At 37.7% G+C, this 20389-nt stretch overlaps 1 protein-coding gene across 1 annotated transcript in view; it reads right to left on the reverse strand.

Annotated features, from left to right (window-relative positions):
* The window catches only part of CATSPERE (catsper channel auxiliary subunit epsilon), a 32079-nt gene extending 12419 nt beyond the window's left edge, over positions 1–19660 (reverse strand). Inside the window, 8 exon segments of the mRNA XM_052806658.1 lie at positions 8130–8240; positions 8242–8302; positions 8304–8602; positions 8985–9072; positions 14143–14249; positions 15345–15422; positions 16671–16701; positions 19548–19660. Of these exon segments, the coding sequence (XP_052662618.1) occupies positions 8130–8240; positions 8242–8302; positions 8304–8602; positions 8985–9072; positions 14143–14249; positions 15345–15422; positions 16671–16701; positions 19548–19660 (888 nt within the window).
* Positions 19661–20389: the final 729 nt, after the last annotated feature.

Here is a 20389-nt window from a genome sequence, read left to right on the forward strand (position 1 = left end):
TTGCGAGGTTCACTGACTGTCCCTTGATGAATGCCAGCACATAAAGGTGAGTAATTCATGAAACTCACGAGAGAGAAATTTTAATCATAGGTTAACCTCTGTGTGTGTGTGGGTGTGTGTAAAATTTGGTTCAGAACTGCTTTATCTGTGTGTGTGCATTGGCAGTTTGGTTCAGAACTATTTGCCTGCCTGTGTGGTTCAGAACCATTTTATCTGTCTGTGCATGTGCGTGATTTGATTTAACCTCCATCTGTGTGCAACCCTGCTGTAAGTTTTGGGTGATCCTTGCCATTTTCGAATCTTTAACTAAGTTGCAAATTTGATTGTAACAAATTCCATCGACTCACTCTGTTAAATTGGCTGATGATTAAAATTATACAACCCAATCTTGTGATCTTTCTCAAAAATATTGATAAATCCTAAATTGCTGCTAAACCAAAGCCATGTAACAAAATCTCTTTCACGACAGTGACATATGAAGGCTTGAAGCCTCTGAAATAACAGGGAACAGTAATTAATTTTAAACATAGGAATGAGGTCCAACAACCCATGCACCCGTGGAATAACACTCTCACAAGTAGTCTGATATATTAATCTGTGCTCAAACTGATGCTTCAAAGGAGACTGAAAACAAACACACCTTCACCTCACAGAGAGTAATGTGGCCATTGTGTACTGGGAAAACCATACCTTTCTAACTCCTACAGCATACCTGATGGAACACTTAAGCCTGACATTAAATTACATTCATTTTCTTGCACAGAGTTGCAAGCATTACAAGAATGTTGAGGGCAATGGCCACTTTCTTTTATCAGACATGAAACAAACTGATCTCTTAGGCATCACATTGCGAACCTTTTCCTTCACTTACCAGATCATTTTTGTGATCCTAAAGCCTTCTTAGTATTTTTACATTCCTTTTGAACAGAGGGTGTTAGACCTGGACACCAATATATTCATCTCAGCTTTATCAACACTGTGCACTGAAGCAAACTGACCTTTTTAGTTCTTATTCATATTCTCTTTCTTATATATACAAAAATCCCATTCGGTCCTTTGCCATAGCACTGTACTAAGGCTACATGTTGACGTGCTTATTTTAACAGTAGCTGAAGTCATCTCCTTCAGAGAATGAGGTGGCTCAGTCATGTGCCACACTCAGTACTCTCTCTTGTGTATCTTTCTAGGAAGAATAGCTCTTAGTTTATATGTGGAATGTAAGGCTAATCTCCAACCCCAGATCCTCATCAGTGATTATAACCTTGGGATGTAGGTTTGTTCAACAGCTGTATCTTCATCCAAGAAAACATAAATGCTGAAAAGCCTGTCAGCTGGAACAAACAGTGAAAAGAAACTTTAGAGTGAATCTATGTATTAGGTAAAATAAACCCCTTGTAACAGGATTATCTATTTTATATTTTATAAATATTTTATTTGCTTTCCCTAATGTAACTTATGTCCATTGTGGGCTGCATATGGCCCTTCTTGATGTATTACAGCAACAAGCAGTATTTTCTCTTTAGCATTATTAACTATATTATTTAATTTATGTAATAACTGTCAGGGCAGTTAGTGTAGTACTGATGAGATTTTTAATTCCCACTTATCAAAACTACATTATCAGCTCAACATGTACTGAATAAATTTTCTGATACTCACAATGCCTTTGTATAATGGGCTTCTAAAGTATAGTTGGTTTGGTAGTAAAATGTAAATGTCTAAAAGAGAATAAAAAATAACAATAATAAAAATCTTTAAACCACAGTGATGCTTCTACTGAGATAAAGGATATCGTCATGATATCCGGGGAATTGGAAAAAATAGTGCAATTCCACTTCTGGAACTTATTACAAAATAAGTAATACTCATACAAATGGGTCCTTCACAGTACCTATGTTAAGTGAGAGGCTGAATCTTTTCTCTGCTCATGTGGTTCTAAGTTGCCTAAACAGTGTACCTGGCATTCATCTACCCTAAATTAGATATCTGAACTATAGGTCCATATATCCCATAAACTAAGAGCCTTCATTTAGTTGAGACAAGTGTCCTAGCACAAAAGACTAAGCCTGTGCTCTTTGAACATCTCAGCAGTTTTACACTCTTCAGATTCCTTTGGAAAAGGCGCCCGAGAGATCTATTCTCATCCTACCAATGCAGCTCCTTCTTGAAACATTGGAAAATAAAAGCACTGTCATGCTTGCAGTGTACTTGCAAGGACTTCACAATTCAGCACCCTCGTTCCTATCTCCTGTCTTTTCCTTGCTTCATACAGACATCCTCAGCGATTTGGCATAATTTCTTTTTGGAATCACACATTCCACTTTCCTTTGAAGATCTCCATGTCACAGAAGAGAAATGACTAGCTTCTACTGCAGACACTGCTGTAGTGAAACAACTTGGTGTCTTTAAGAGGACATGACCATATGCATGGTAGCTACCTGGTCACCTCTACCAGAATGCCAATCCCATTCCACAGTCAGCTTCAGAAGAAAAAATAAATCCTTTTTTTCTAATCAGTCACTATTTCAAACACTCCAGCACTCAGTCACCACGGCCAGTTCCCCATTCTCAGCCTCCCGTGGGGAAGAAGCACAGAGAGGAGGATTAGAATTCCCTGAGAGAGGGTGGGAGCTGGAAAGTGAGGAAGACAAAGGAAAGAAAAGGAAGATCAAAGAGCCAGGGTCACTGGACAGCAGAATTATATAGCTACCTACATCCTCAACTCTCTCTTCTTCATAGGCACCACACAGTGAAGGAAATAGCTCCTAAGATCACCACAACAATTTTCCTTCAACAACATTCCCACACACAATAAGAACGCACTCTGCACAACATGATCAGGCATTCTAACATATATTAGAGGAAAACAGTGATGTCTGTGACATGACTGGAAATGAATCTGTCTCAAGAAAGGTTGCAAAGATACATCATGGCATTGAGATAGAGCTGGAAACAATCTACCCACTCTGTATCACCGGTGAGAATCACAACGCTGCATCTAGGAGGATGAGGCGTATGCCATGTGACCTGTCCTCTACCCCATCTACTTTTGGTATTTCCTATCTCTTTAGTCCAGGACCTGTCCTAAACCTTGCCAAAACAATCATGCTTAGGTCAGTGTTTTTATACTAGTGGATGGGCCTCCTTTATGGGATTGATAAAGGAGCCTTGTTTCTGAGCTATTTAGGAAAGGGTGAGCTTGTAGAGAGCAACAGGACTTAAATTCTACAAAATGGCAGTTGCTTCACAACATGCTATGATTATGGTGTAGCCATCTAAATTAGCAGGTTGTTCAAGCACAAGAGAGACACTTTTGATATGTTTGGATCATTAGACACCTGAATGAAACATCGCAGCAGGAACGGGGCAGATAAGATGAAAAGCTGACAAACACTTAAGAGATATTTAAGTGTGTTCCATTTGCCTAAATTTGGGTAGATGATTTCCAGCTTATGTGACTTATTGTTCATGTTTATTAAGAAATCTTAATATTGCAGAATTGTGTAGTTAATACACAAATTTAGAGTGCTGACCTTAGTTAAGATGCTATTTTGATTTATAGTTTTAAGGAAATAATGGCTATATCAGTAGAAAATTAATCTGCGTGGACCTATGTGAGCATATACTCTGCTGCGCAGTCTCAACAGCAGTGAATGCATGTGGAAAGAAGCCTTTCTCCATTCCTTCTACATACATGTAAGGACTATCCCAAATATTGCCCAAATACAGCAGAAAATGAACATATATAGCAAAATATAGTGGAAATAAACTTATATTTGAAAGAAACTTGAAAAAAACCCCAACCGTACCTCATTTTTAACACAGATTCCATGAGCAAGTTCATAACTGCTGCTTTTTTCTAGTTGTAGTATGTTTGGCCTGAAGACTTCCAGAGATGTACTTATAGCGACCTTTTCCTCAAAAGCTATCAGAAACCAAAATGTTACCTCATCTCCCATGTTCAGATAGTAGACATTCAAATCATGCTGTGTTGAAAAGCTACAATTGACCAAGAATCTTCAGAGCTAAATGTAGAGCTAAATATTTCAATTTCCAAAGGATAGGTCTGGCGGTATATTCTCAAACCATCAATTAATAACATGTATACATTAGCAGATAGATTCAATTAAAGGACCATGTTTTTCTTTCCACTTGTCCACACAGAAAGCTTTACTAATTCTCTCAAGCCAGTTATTGCAGCAAATAAGATGTTATTTTTCATTTTTATCAATATATTCCCAAAGCAGTCTGTAAGAAGAAAAGCAGCAAGAATACACATTTGTGTAATTTAAATTTACAAAAGATTATGGCTGTATTTATTTCAAATTCATTTTTCTTATAGTTGTTATCTTTCTCATATGATATCTACATGTACTTCATTCATATACATCCCCAAGTTAAAGAGAAGTCTTTTGACAAGCCATAGAATCATAGAGTCATATAGGATGGAAAAGACCTTCAAGATCATTAAGTCCAACCATCAACCATGCCCACTAAACCATGCCCTGAAGTACCCCGTCTACTCGCTTTTTTAATACCTCCAGGGATGGTGACTCAACCACTTCCCTGGGCAGCCCATTCCAATGTCTGACAACCCTCCCAGTAAAAAAATTTTTCCTAATATCTAACCTAAATCTCCCTTGCCTCAACTTGAGGCCATTTCCTCTTGTCCTATCTCCAGACACCTGACAGAAGAGACCAACACCCACCTCACTACAACCCCCTTTCAGGTAGTTGTAGAGAGCGATAAGATCTCCCCTCAGCCTCCTCTTCTCTAGACTAAACAGCCCCAGTTCCCTCAGCTGCTCCTCATAAGACTTGTGCTCCAGGCCCCTCACCAACTTGGTTGCCCTTCTCTGGACACGCTCCAGCACCTCAATGTCTTTCCTGTAGTGAGGGGCCCAAAACTGAACACAGGACTCGAGGTGCGGCCTCACCAGTGCCGAGTACAGGGGAACAACCACCTCCCTGCTCCTGCTGGCCACACTATTTCTGATGCAGGCCAGGATGCCGTTGGCCTTCTTGGCCACCTGGGCACACTGCTGACTTATATTCAGCCAGCTGCCAACCAGCACCCCCAGGTCTTTCTCTGCCGGGCAGCTTTCCAGCCACTCTTCCCCAAGCCTCTAGCGCTGCATGGGGTTGCCGTGACCGAAGTGCAGGACTCGGCACTTGGCCTTGTTGAACTTCATACGATTGGCCTCAGCCCATCGATCCAGCCTGTCCAGATCTCTCTGTAGAGCCTCCCTACCCTCAAGCAGATCGACCCTGCCTCCCAACTTGGTGTCGTCTGCGAACTTGCTGAGGGTGCACTCAATCCCCTCATCCAAATCATTGATAAAGATATTAAACAAACGGGACCCAACACCGAGCCCTGGGGAACACCACTTGTGACCCGCTGCCAACTGGATTTCACCCCATTCACCACAACCCTCTGGGCTCGTCCATCCAGCCAGTTTTTCACGCAGCGAAGAGTACACTTGTCCAAGCCATGAGACGCCAGCTTCTCAAGGAGTATGCCATGAGAGACAGTGTCAAAGGCCTTGCTGAAGTCTAGGAAGATAATATCCACAGCCTTTCCCTCATCCACTATGCCTAGTGGCTGACAGACATATCTTTTGCCCTCTCAATCTCACTCTGTCTTAAAAAAAAAAAAGAAGAAAAAACCACAAGATCTTGCAGGATAATTTCCTTTGTCAACTGGAATTCTTTTGCTTAAGAATCTGGATGTCATGGGGATAGAAGATGGGTCTTTGTATAGATATAAGGAGCATTATTTTGAAGAAGGAAGGCAAACTCCTTAATTTGCTTTTAATGACTGTATAAATTTAAATCTACTGACTCCAGTAGTGTTACCATGTATGATCTCATAAGAGGAAGGGGGGATACCAGTGTCTTTAATAAAACAATGACTGGACAAACTAGTTCACCAAATGATCAGCTACTCTAAAATACTTATATACTGCACAATGTTTTATGTAATAATGAAATGCCAGTGGTAACTGTATACATTTCAGATACAGGAATGTTTCTGAGAAAATAGGGAGGTACTCAGCGCTAGCTGGAGTTTTTGAAGATATAATCCCCATAGGCACACTGCCACTCTGGATGCATGTGCTGTTAGTACTTGAAGCCATGTGGCTTGAGCAGTATTCATGAAGCATGGTCATGCTTCATCTTTTTGCACATAGGGACATAAAGGAGACCACACCATATACTCTGTAGTCCTCTCAACCCCATAATTCTATATCTAAACAGCTCTATGAGGACCTCTTCCAGAGATAGATAGAAGATGAATAGGCATATGGCATACACATCTCAAAGAACTTTGATTAATGGTAAGTAGCCCTTTAATTTTTGACAGTATACATAATCCACCATACTAATGGTGATAACAAGAAGCTTCCCCTTCACATCCAGAGCTAATATGGAGTTAGCGTATGTTAAGAAAAAGATTGCTCTAAGAAACACTATCATTCATAGATGCTTTTACAATGTCATTGTAGGTGGAACTCCAAGTGGCTGCTTGTGATGTCTGACATTTTTAAATTCTGAGTAGTATACCTTAATCTCTGAAAGCACTTTCACCGTGGAGGGGCTATTCAGCTGAACAGGCTTTGTAAGGGGTTTGTTGTGCTTTTCGTTCTTCTGGCTACAGAAAGAAGGAAAGAGGAGTTTGTCTAAATAATTTCATCCTATTCAGATTAAGATGTCTGCTGTCCAACTCAGCCCTGAAACTACAGGGAGTTTAAGAAAGAGCACAGATTAATTAATTACCTAACTCTAATGAAATTCAGATATGGCTGAAATTTTGATGAGTTCCAGACCATTCCACATGGAAGAAGAGCAACCATTAGTGCCTTGATCTTTTTTTTTTTTCACCCTGGTTGAAGTGACCACCTTTATACAGAGGTGAATGAGCAAACCAAATCACCATAAGCTCAGCTGTCCAGTTTACCAAAGTCGTGCAATAGTTGGGCTGGCAGTTCTGCCATGCTCTGCCTAGATGCTTCCTGTTCTGTGTAAGCAGTCTCTCAGCTGCTGCCATATTTCCAATGATAAGCTCAGCTCTCAAGCCATCACCAGGCTACGTTGTTAGGATCCATCCTCTATGTCACATAAGATGCATCAGTAGGTAAGAGTGAGTGTCCAGTAAGCCTGATAGCTTCATCTTGCAAGCTTTGTCCCAATGAATATTTATTGTGGCCTTTGGAGCTGGCTAATTTTGCCTGAGAGAGCTTTTCCATATGATCCTGCACACTCAGAAGGGTTTTTGATTAGAACAGCTCAAAACCATAGAATAAGATCTCTCAAGTTTCATGAACAATTTTGTAGGATATGGCTGTAGTAGTGTCCAGCACTGCTCCACTGAACTCCAAACTTCATAGAGATGGACTCAGATTAGACTTTTGTACAGTTACCAGGTGACTCAAGTAGTAAAAAAGACATACCATTGTCTGTAGAGTGAATGGTACCTCCTTAGTTGAATTATCCTTTAACAGCCAACTAAAGATTAGCAAATACCTTGGGAAAAGACTTGATGGGGTTTCCTGAGGCTGGAATAATGAATAAAAGGACTTTTCTTAATAACACTTGTGTTCTACTTGGGAATTCCAGGTATTTTCAATATGATGCTGTGATTATAATCTGAAAGCGAGTGCCTTAAAGTTAGAAAGTTGTAAAATAATCTCTCTTTGATGTACTGAAAAAGTTGTAGTATTTCAGTCACCTTCTCCTGAGAGCTATCATGCCATTAAACTCCTAGTCAAACAGAATTGGACAAAAATAATCAAGTTAACTTCCTGTAACAAATGCTAAGGCTGAAAGCCAGAGTTTTCATATTAGAATCATACTGAATAGGGGGTGCAGGTTAGAATCATACTGATATGGATGCAGGTTAACAATACCTGAAGAATAAATAACTAGTTTGCGAACTCTCTTCTTGGTATGTCTGTCCATCTAAAAATAATAATTTTCACTCTTGACAGACCAATGAAATGAATAAGTATTATTCTACTACTGTCATTTACAAAAAGGTATCTTCAATGATCTCTTACTTGAAATCTCTTTTACTTTACCACTTAGTTAAAAAAATACTTAATAAGTACTTAAAATATAGTATACTTAACCAAGAATAATCTGGTGAGTAATGCTCCCTTGTGACATTTCTGATGGAGAAAGTTTTGATCCAGATATTTGAAAATATCCATTAGTTGTGTTGCTTTTGTAAGTTTACTAAACGCTCACGTCATCCTGCAGCAGCCCAGATGATAATGCTGCATTTATGTATATCATCCTCAACAGAACTGTAAGGAACAGGTAAGTAAAAATTTCTTAAGCCCCCAGATTGTCTGTCTTCATTATAAACTGCCAGAAAAAAAAGTCTGGAGGAGCTGCAGCCACTGCAGATCAGCAACAATGTAATTTCAGATGGGACTAGGTCATAGCTAACAGCCTGTACAGATAAAGGAGCAGTGTTTGGAAAATATAAGAACTTCACAAAGTTTGCTGTATCATCTCCTATGTTATTAAATGTTTCATTATATCCAAGATAAACCTCAGAAGATGTCCATGCTGCCAAAGTACTTAATTGTTTTCCACTCTGTTAAAAAAAATGGCAATTAGGTAAATAGTAACTTCTCTTAAAGTTTATATCCAGGATGTACACTAAGAAATCAAGATGTTTCGGGATGCATTTTCAGCTAATGTAATTAGGAGAGCTTCACTGAAACGCATTTACAAATTTAAGCTGGGATGCTAAAAATTATTTCACATGGCTGCATGAGCTCATGCAGTGAAAGCCACAGACAATGTGCAGACCTTATTTCAAAATGTTCTTTAAATAAACTTGTTGCAGTCTGGTCATTTCTAATTCTAAATCCAGCATTACATCAATGCAAAGTAGATCTAAAATAGATTCATCCAGACATTTAATGAAGACCATCCGTATCTGAAATGTCAAATGAGAACTACAGATAAGCCACCTGCACTGGATAGACAGATGAACACCAATATCTTGAATGTATTCCAGTTATTTCACTTTCAGGAAGCTTGTGTTCTACTCCAAGTTTAAAAAAAAAAAATTAGCTTCTCGTTTATAAAAAGTACCATTTATTAAAAATATGATTCCATTATGTGTTAGAGCCACATCAATTACATTGTTATTTAGGCCTTGGGTCAAAGCATCTGAGGGAACTTTTATTTCTATATAAGTGTTGAATCCATCATTTGCATAGCACGTTCCAAAATTTGATAGTAAAACTGCTGTTGTTGGAAAACATGCAGACCATTTAAGGGAGAGGTCGCTATTTTGGAGGAAACAGAATGAGATGTAATTTTCCTTCCTAGGAAGTGATTGTTTGGGCCTTGGAATTATAAAAGGAGTATCTAGAACAAAGCATTCCTGAAATACTGTTGGCTTTCCATGTATTTTTGCTATGATGTCATCAGATATTGCAGGTATATCGACTGTTCATAATCTTGAAATGGAAGAAACAACAGACAAACAGAGAAACTTGAAAACTTCAGTTAGTTGAACTGACTGAAAGAAATTCAACTACATGATTAATGTCACATTCTTAGAAGAACTGCACCTTCAGTGGTACAAAATTATTTCCAACTTCTGTTTTAATTCCAGAAGACAGATGATGAAAAGAAATCATGGAGAAAAAGATCAAAATTTGCCTGCAGTTGGACTTTAACTTCTAGATTTACCAAACCAGGCATATTCCTATCTCAGTGCTGTCTGAGAACTGTACATGACTGAAAGATCTGGCTGAGAAGATAGTATCTGGAGTTAAAAATAAATTAATGGTTGTAACACTGTAACTCCATGGAGTAATACAACTTTCACTATTACTGAGGACACCTTCTCCCCATCCTTCCCACAACCTCCTTTGAGCTACTTGGAATGTGGAGAAGAAATTGGATGAACAAAAACTAATACCAAGCCATGTTGCAGATGATGATCAGGGCCACTGATAATTCAGCAAGAGTTGTGCTGATAAGCAGTAACAGAAAATGGGGCTGAAAAGAGATAACCTATGTGCAGGAATAGGCTTATTGTAAATCATGCAGACTAGCAAACGTGACAACAGAAATAGTCATGAATCTTGGGAATTTCTAAGTCTTTGGGAAGAATTCTTAGCTTCTTACAGTGTGTGTCTGTGTGTGTGCGCACATCACATTGACAGTTACACATGCATCCCTAATGCAGATATTCTAAGCACTGAAAGCAGAAAATATTAGTATGCTTGGTGAGCAACTAACATAGATAATCCTACAAAAAATAACAAATTCACATGATGTAATTCTATATCCTTATGCTTATATGCTTCACTTGCCCATGCTCAGTGTATTCCACAGAATTATTAATTAATTTTGCTAATCCATTCATTGATGGATTCCTTACAGAGATCAACAATCTGTGTGGTCCTCCAGTTTTAGGTACATAGCATACTGTCACTTTATTAGGATATACATTGATATGAACACAGCTCTAGTAGCTCCAACACATCAAGTCTGGAGTGAGTTTGAAACTTAAGAGGTTTCCTTGACAAATACTCCCAGGAAACAGAGAGTGTGGATAATGCAAGCTAATCAAGACAGAGAAATTATTTTTGTTACTTTTCAAATAATAGTAGCTGCAGAGCTTTCCAAAATTAATTCCCTAACTTCAGTTGGCATAATATGACTCATTCATTAAATACAAAGGATAATAATGGATCTGATGGGGTGCAAAGGCCGGCATCTCTGAAGAAGATAACTTGTTCAAATATCAAGGCCCAAACAGTTCTGTTTCACTACATCAGGATATAGCAGGGCTGACAGAAACTTAAAAATTGAAAAATTCAGCTCAGTACAAAGCAGACCTGGGAGGAATATAAGCTTTCTAGTTTGGGATTCTGGAGAAAATGTCATGCAGAACAGAACCTATTCCTATTCTTACAAACTGTTTTGTTTCCTGAGAAGCTGCTGCTGAGTTTCAGAGACCTAAGAAGCCTAAGAGCCTCTCACTGTTTACCAAATACTGAGCAAAACTGTTGAGTCTGTCCAAGGTTCCAAAAGCAAAAAAAGCTGGTAGCTCAGTTAAGACTCGTCGTGTTTCTTTTTCTCTCATTTCACTGGAAAATATGTCTCCTGAGAAACAGAGTTTGAAATTTCAGTTTTCATACCTTGTCTAGTGATAAGCATCCTGTCCAGTCTGACTAGAATTTGAATTAGTCTACGGGCTCAGTGCTCTGAAGAGGGATGCTAAGGACACTCTTGCATATGATTATTGGATACAAGTTGTTTCACTACAAACTTACTTCAGTGTTTCTCTATCAACAGATATATTAACTTCCAGACTTACCTCAGTAAATATTTGGAAAGGCGAAAATGATGCAAATTCTGTTCTTGTAGATGCTAACAAAGTGCCACTGGCATCAATAAAAGGTGTTTCCACAAAATAACCAAGCATATTCTGGGGTTGTTCAGTCTAGAGAAGAGGAGGCTGAGGGGAGATCTTATCGCTCTCTACAACTACCTGAAAGGGGGTTGTAGTGAGGTGGGTGTTGGTCTCTTCTGTCAGGTGTCTGGAGACAGGACAAGAGGAAATGGCCTCAAGTTGAGGCAAGGGAGATTTAGGTTAGATATTAGGAAAAATTTTTTTACTGAGAGGGTTGTCAAACATTGGAATGGGCTGCCCAGGGAAGTGGTTGAGTCACCATCCCTGGAGGTATTCAAAAAGCGAGTGGACAGGGTACTCCAGGGCGTGGTTTAGTGGGCATGGTTAATGGTTGGACTCGATGATCTTGAAGGTCTTTTCCAACCGAAATGATTCTATGATTCTATGATTCTATATGAGATGATTCAGATGAATCAATAGACTCTCTTCCTTATTTGGACAAAAAAAGACTTTTTTTTATAAAGCAATTTTATTTTCTCTTACTTGATTATTCTGCACTTCACTTGTCTAAAAAAGCAGCAGTTAATAAGACAGAAAGAACTCACACCATTAAGAAACAATTTACTGAAATTGCCAGAATGCATATGTTCCCATTTCGGGGGGTGGGGTGAATTATTTAAGCTCTGCTGTGAAAAATGTGATAGAAAAAGCCCACCTCTGGTTCTAGCAACTTTTGATACGGAGCGTTGCTATATTGCCATCTAGTGATTAAATAGAAAGGTACAATAGATAACGACTGAGGGAGAGCAAACCAAACCTACATAAACAATACTACATATCCCATTAAAAGTCATACTCATTTCTTGCAGTATAATACATAGCATTAATTACATGTTGAGAGTAAACTCTTTAAAAAAGCAAGTAAAGTCACAAAATAGTAGTGAACTTCTTATAATTGGCATTAAGAGAGTGTGTAAAATGGGTAAGGGTCAGATGGTGAATGTGCTGCAGGAAATACCTACAGTTGAGAACCCCTTGCAAAATGTAAACCCAGAGTCATTCTTACTACCCCATGACAAAATTTAGCTGATATATTTGGATTAGCTTCACTGAAGGCCTATGTACGATAAAACTTTACAGATCACAAAACTTGTTGACAAATACCTTTGCTGCACATAACTCCTGTATGTTCACATCACTATTATTTACTGGTTAGTTCTATTTTCTCATGAACTCATAATCAAATAAAAACTGTGAATTTTTGTCACTGTTGACCTGTTGTGTTTTCATGGCACACTGCAAAATACGGTGAATACTACATACTCTTAGAAAGGAAAAGAAGTAATTGCCCTAAAATGCAGTAAGCAGTGATAAAAGTAGAGCAACTGACAGTATCAGAGTCCTTATATTAGTTCTAATATTTACTGGTCCAAAATACTAGAAATAACAATGCAGAAGAGTTTCATCAGGGGCTCCAGCACAGAAAAAATAAGAATTGAAGGGGATGGCACTGCCTCAGGAAGCTCTTCAAATGTCAGGTTTGTCTGGATACATGAATTGCTTTTTTTGTGACTGTCCAGAGTCACCAAAATCTTACCACAATCCCTTTATTTATTTATAAGAAAACTGACAATAGTTGCTTGTGAAAAGAAAGAAAATCATTCATCCTTTGGAATCCTATGATGTTCCTAAGAAAAAAGCTCCTATGAACATCACCTGATGGTGGGTGCTGTGGTATGAGGAGGCTCCGGGATCCCTTTTGCTTTTCCCTCACCTTCCAACCACTTCCTTGCTGTCCTACTTTCTATACAGAACATGTAAACCCCCAGACAAAGCATGACTGTAATATAAGCAAGCATTAAAAGAAGGATTAATACTTTGGGTATTATTTTATCACATATGTTTAGAACCATATTACTACTGCCATTGCCCTATTACTGCTTATCAAGGGTATAGTTAACTGCTGATTCACAGAAAATGCTGCATTCTTCAGCAACAGGTGAAAGAAAATGTCCAAGATGTGGTACTTTGCACAAATACCTGAACTTTACCCTAAGCAAGCTAGCAGAGACACTGGAAGCAGTTTAATTGAATCTGAATGATATTCTGCCTGAGCTACCTTACTTCCTTTTTGAAATTCTGCCTGAAATAGCACATAAAGTAAAAATGTGCAACCCCCACTTAGAAGTCTAGAGAAGGGTAAGGAAGGGTATCTGTCCAAGATTCTTTTCTAAATAAGGATGAGGTATTCAACACACCACCTTACACAAGTCCTGAACTTCCAGGAATGGCATACCTGAATGGGGGGATATGTTGGAACTTCGAGCTGATACCTACAACTTGACAATTAAGACTCAAAGACCATTCATTACAGTAAAAATTTTAGGTGATTTTTGATCTTGCTTTCTACTCCATGAGCTTCTGTGCATATGAAGTAGAACAATTACATGTAGTGAGTTTTTTAGGATTGACAGAAAGGCCTGCGTAAGTTTAAGCACTATGGTGAATGAAACAAAGGGCAGCTAAACATGTAGATGACAAGCTGTCTTCAAAGAAGAGGAAAAATGGCAAAATTATTATTGAAGCACAAAGTTATATCAAAGTAGAAAAAAGAGGCTCAGAGATGGGCCTTTCATCAACAGCTCTCACCAACAGCTCTCATCATGGCCCTACTCATCAACAGCTGTTTGTAGAGTTGCAAGTGTAGCTATTTTAAATAGCAGTCCACAAAAAAACTCCAACAAAAACCATACCCTAATTTTGGATGCTCCTGAGAATAGTACTTTTCTTTTTTCAAATAGGTATGAACAACAGGTTCCTGCCCCAAATTCCAAACCAGCCTGCTGAGTATCTGAGAACACTGTTTAAGTAAAATAAAGGTTATTATTAATTACATTTTTGTCCAGTTAGTGTAAAGCTGCTTATTACAACATTTCTCTTTTGAAATTCTGAAGTTGTAATAAGCTTTGATATTACAAAATAAATTTTTAAACAATGACATACCATTGAAATCACATTTACTCAATCTATACATTTCAGAATACACAACACTCAGAGCCAAGTTCAGTTTTCTCTGCATTCTTTCCATAGCAGCAGACAGAAAACAAAACCACTTTCCTAACATCTAGTTATCTAACAACAAAAATGCCTTCACAATACAATTAATATTGCTACCTTTTTCTTCTGTTTCATTTTAATCTTGAAGATAGTAACAAATGTTCAAAAAATTAAAAGATATAATGATGGCAACTTAAAATAATAATAAAAAATATTAAAATAAATTGTGGTCGCATGCATGCATGCCTCGTGTCAGATACCGTACCAAAGACTAATCACTTTCTGCCATTTGTTTAGGTCAGAAACCCATTCCTAACAAAATTTATTGTGCATATTAATCCCTACAACTAATCCATGTCAGATAATGTCTTAAATAAATCTCCATTCAGTTCAGAGAACTATCTGTATAGATCAGCTTGTACATAGGTAGTCACATTTTAGGTCTAAATTAAACCAGTAAATTGACATCCCTGTTTATCACATATCATGACTTCCACAATGCCTTTGCTTAAACCTTTTTCCAACAGTTTGCTATGCAGGTGCATGAGGAAATCCGAAAAGAGACTTCTGTTTAACTGTCACACATTACTGCCAGTTACAATTTCTTAATATAATTTTCACAAAGACTAGAATTTGACTGAATCACTAAAACTTGCTAATTATTCTATCTCTATGAAATAGACAATAGGTTTCACCTCACTCTTTATACCTGTGTTACTGTTGCAGTATTAACAGGAGAGAAAACCCTGCAAACTTGGTTTTTGTAACACAGTAAAAGGAAATAAGTAAAGATGTATGCAGGCAGTATATTTCAATAAGACATTTCCACTTTCAACTGGTAAATTTTCACAAGACATGCATTTTAACTTTTTTCTTAAGTGGCATCATTTCAACATACTTGTGATGGAATAATTGCAGTGTGGTTCAGTTCAGAAGCATCTGCACTTCCAGAATCATATATCCACAAAAATAACTTCTAACAAGTAAAAAAGAGACACAAGTTGATAGTTTCTTAACAAACACCAATATTCTACCACTGCGATAGTATTTCTTCTTGTAACGACACATAACATAACAATATTAACTTGGGCAAAGCATACGCTGCAAGCTAGTATTGTACTATTTCTTTTTGATGTGAACAGGCAACAACAACTGAGGGAAGCAGCACCTCCTTTCTCAGAAATAAAGGGAGAAAGAGTAAGAATTTATGCAGAAGAATTTTTTGTCCTCTGAAGCTGTCATACTTCCCTCAGAAATCCTTCCTCAGTCTCTCTCCACTCTTGTGGGCTATGCAGCTATATACAGCCTGTTCTGCTGCAGCAAAGGAAGAGGGGTTACTCACTGTTGAAACAAAACAGGACTTGTTTCTTGTCAAGGAAATGTTATGAAGCTGTCATTTAAATGTGCACCATGTATGCTTCCATGACTGGCACATCACTGATATACTGCTCTTTCAGTCAGGAAGCAAGTAAACGCCTGGTGTTTCCATCTCATGGTACATGCAGGGGCAATCATTCAGCGAGGCAAACTCACCACCTTTACCACAAAGTATAGTGGTGTAAGGATGTGCACAGAAGCAGTTATAAAACAGCTGACATGCTGCAAGTTTACATCCTACAGTTCGCATCCTGCAGTTTCCTATTCATCTACTCAAATCAAAATGCCAAGTTTTGCAATCCATCCTTAGAATAGGGCAAGCTGAGTAATCATACAGCTGCTTGCTCAGAGGTGGCTGAGTAGAATAACTTGCACAGGGAGAATATAAGCTTGCTTCCACAGCTGTGAAGTTCAATCATTTTTAGCAGACTGCAAACTACTTATGAATTCAGTTTGTTAGCAAGGACACTTTTTTTACTATTTAAAGTTTTTGTATTTCCCCACATGATCACAATCTCTCTCACAGTCAAAGAGGGGGTGAGATAGGAAATAATTTATGTTACCGTCTCTTTATATTAAATTTGGCAGATGCTACGAAATAAGGGATTTTATAAACAAGATTATATTAGTTTCCTGTACCAATGGAATGTTTAATCAGATTCATTGTATGCCACACACATTTTAAAAATCTCAAATACACAAATTCAAATAAACGAATAATAGGTTGGTCTGCCATTACTCAGCCTGAATTTGTGTCAAAATTGTTTTCCATAAAAATGAGAAAAAAAATTTGAGAAGAGCTAAATTAAGATATAAGGCCAAAGAACACATTCAAACTTAAATTTACCTGGCTTTCACTTATGGAGAGTGGATCTGTTCTACAAAAACAATAAATTACATATTACTTTAAATTATCATTAAAAAGCTTGCTATTGAATAAAACTATTTTACACAATTTAAATCAATCTGCTTGTATGAGATGTGTATACAGTGTCTAAAATAATGTTTTTAGCATACTGGCTTTGGTTGTTCCACTGCATAAATATTTTAATATTTAAAGACAGATCCATATTTGCTGATGTTTCTCATTTAAAAATACATTCTAAGCATCTTTCATAGGCTTTTTCATAACGTAACTTTTCTCTTACCAAAAAACCGTACTGTTTAAAAGAAAGCATGTCTTCTGAAAGTTATCAGATTAAAAAGATCAGTTTGCAAGGAAGTATACCTGCTGTATCAGAGTGCACAATGGAGACCCTGTGTTGTGCCCTATATGAGAAGACTCCCCTCTCCAATGAGGGAGACATGCCCCCCTCTGTAATGACAAAACAGGGAGCAAAGCGCTGCTTGTGTTAGAATTGGGGCCTCCGAGTCTTCTGCACTCTTGCTGCAGCTGGTATGGGTAAGGTCCAAGGTCGAGGGAAAGGCAAGGAAACTGCTGTATCTTGGATGTCAGAAATACAATAGAATTAGGATTGCATGAAATCAAACCCCATTAAACATCCTGGATGAAATGTTAATTCTGATGAAGTCAATGCTAAGCATCCACTGCCTTCGAAAGAGGTCAAGAATTCATCCATCAGTTCAAGTGGAAAAAAGAAGCTGTAGACAAGGATCAGAGTTTATAATATGGAAGCATGTTTTAATCACCACTCAAGTAAAATGTTAAAAATCTACCAATTATCTTCAAATTTACTGAAAAAATTCCATATGACTACAAAACTAAATTTGCAGTTTCCAAGCAAAGACGCAAGTAATACTAACTAGTGTGACTGAAGTAGAAGAAAAAAGTCTGATCTATGGTTCTTCCAGGATAAGAGAGATTGCTGCTATTAAGGCTGTCTTTGGCTTCTTGTCAATCACGTTTTGTTTAAGTTTAGTAACTGTACTCAATGCATTCCTTCCAGCAAAACAAAACAAAAAAGCAATTAAGTGCTCCTTTCTGCAGCAATATCTGGGAAGTAGAGGAAGACATTTGCTGGCAATATTAACACTAATCAAAACAGAAAACATGCAAGAAGGTTTACCCTGGGGTTGACAGAAAAAAATCCAAGTAAGGAGCTTACTAGCCTACTATACAATAAACAGAACAGTTACATGGCTGTGAGGGCAAGCACATGACGCTTTGCATTACACAGGAGTTTTCAGAGGGGTTTAAAAACTGTGAAAAAGAAAGCTACTGCTGTTTATTTCTATTATGTTCAGAAAAACAGGACTTTGTACACATATTTCGTAAGCAAAAGTATGCAATTAAAAATATTCCTGACTAGCATTATAGATGTTTTCCTCCTAAATAAATAAAGCAAGCCAAATACTGGCAAACTCCATGGATGATAGGAGCAGAATACAAGTTACTGTTTTCACCTAAAACCTGCTTGCTGGTTTTATTCAGGAAATCTACAAAACTTTTTCAGTAGTCTCATAACTTTCCTAGTGCTTCTGAGTATAAGGTGATCATAACTCTGGTAGGGCTTCCTAGACTGACAACCGCCAGGGTTCCTGCCTGGTCCTACTATGTTAAAACATGTGCTTTTATGCTTCACTACTCATTTTTTCCTGGCCTGTCTAGCACACTTCACGATCATGCTCTCTGCCTCCACACAAGTGGCGCCTTCTGTTCAATTATTTTTAATTCCTATTTGTTTGAGCAGAGGTTTTTTAGCTGCAACTTCACTCTGACATAGCCTTCTTCAGAGATGTTCGAATGTGCAGGGAGACATGCTTACATTCTAAGGTTTAAAAATCATTACTTTAGTGAGTAGGATAAATACACATACATAGACGAAAGAATAAAGTCTCTGCCTCATTTTTCTCCCTTCTAACAAGCATTCTTTGGAATCCTGCAACAGCATCCAAGACATTTTTATTTCTACAATTCACTCTTTCCAAGAAACATACTTCTTTCTGACCCTTGCAATCAAAATCCCCCTGCATTCCACAGTAGATATGTTCTTCAATAGCCTTCAGACCTGTTAGACATACATCCTCCCAAGTTCATCTCTTTCCTTTGTAATCTATTGCTTATGAGCTGCCTTCTGTAATAATTTTGTCTTGAAACACTGATTTACCCTGGACAATGGCTGGCTGCGTTTTTGTTCCGTGCTACATCTGAATCCACATGTCAATATCCTTCATTTTTAGACCTGTACTAAGTACAAAAGCTCCTCTTTTCACATTCTATGGATTTTAATTCAATATGCAAACAAAGCAGTTCTCAATTTGACCCATACATATATATACACACAATATCCAACATTATGCAAAAATCATAAATTCCAAACTGTCAGGTTTTTCATTTATTCACATAGATCATTAAAAATACCATCCCTGTTAGAAAATGTTACTATCACATATTTCCAAACATATTCACATAGAAAAAAACCCTTACCTGTTTGTGAAGCTGCTGTCACATACCACATGAAACAATTAGAATGATCAGAAGCCAGCAAATACCATTCTTTACCCTCAAATGCGTAGAAGACAGAAACATGTTTTGCTTTGATACACTGTTCTTCCTAGTGCTACTGGTTTATGTTTTACTTGTATCAATATATACATCTCCATAATGCTTTATTACTTACAGAAAAAGCTTTGATTTATGAATAGTCCAATTGAATTCAGTAAGACTATTTACGAACACACAAGCATGCTTGGAAACTCCAGGTCCTAAAGCCTTGGTCAATTATCACATATGTAGGTTACAACTCATCCCAGCACTTGTTACCTCTCGTTCAACCAGTAGTTGAAAACTCGAACAGCTGAAGCTATTCTGGAATGGCTCAAGAGATACTGGTAGGAAATCGAAATATTAAAGGCGACAAGAGAGCTTGAACACATGGGTAGAATTTAGGATTATTTAGATAGAAAGGGTGAGGTGAAACATAAAGGGGAGAGAAGTAGGGTTTTGCACTGGGAAAGGCTCATAGGAGGAGAGAGTTAGAGAACACGAACACATAGGCAACAATTGGTTTTGATGTTCATGAAATAAGTGGCAGCAATCCCATCCAGTAAGAGAAAATATTAAATTAAGAGAGGTTTCTTACATGAAATGTATTTGTTTTGTTTTGTTTTAAATGCCTGTATATTAGATCCTTTCTGCATAGAATGCACTGCATTTATGCAGTTTACATATGTTTTTGTGCCACCTTAAATGGCGGTGTAAATGGGGACATAGACCCAATACTATTCACTTCTTTGTAACAGTTTTATCTAATGAACAGGGATTCAACATGATATTACAAACTTCCTTAATACCTTTAAAAGACACTATAGTTCCTTCTAGTCAGTGATCACAGTAAGGATTCAGCATGAGCTTCTTCAGATCCAAAACCAATTACAGTTCAGATACCAAAACACCAATTACATTCTTTACAAAATACTGAAAAAAATCCTAGTAAGTCAAATCCCAAGGGTTTTTTTTGTAAACATGGTAGAAATCTGCGACAATATCCACATAATCTGTGCTGTTCCAGTGTAACAGGCAGGAAATACTATTATTACAAACCCATTTAAGAATCAAGAGTTCTGATGAACTTAGTAAGAAAATTAATAATGTCTGCACAACGG

The sequence above is a fragment of the Harpia harpyja genome, chromosome 13, assembly GCF_026419915.1.
Source record: "Harpia harpyja isolate bHarHar1 chromosome 13, bHarHar1 primary haplotype, whole genome shotgun sequence".
In the NCBI taxonomy this organism is placed as follows: domain Eukaryota; kingdom Metazoa; phylum Chordata; class Aves; order Accipitriformes; family Accipitridae; genus Harpia; species Harpia harpyja.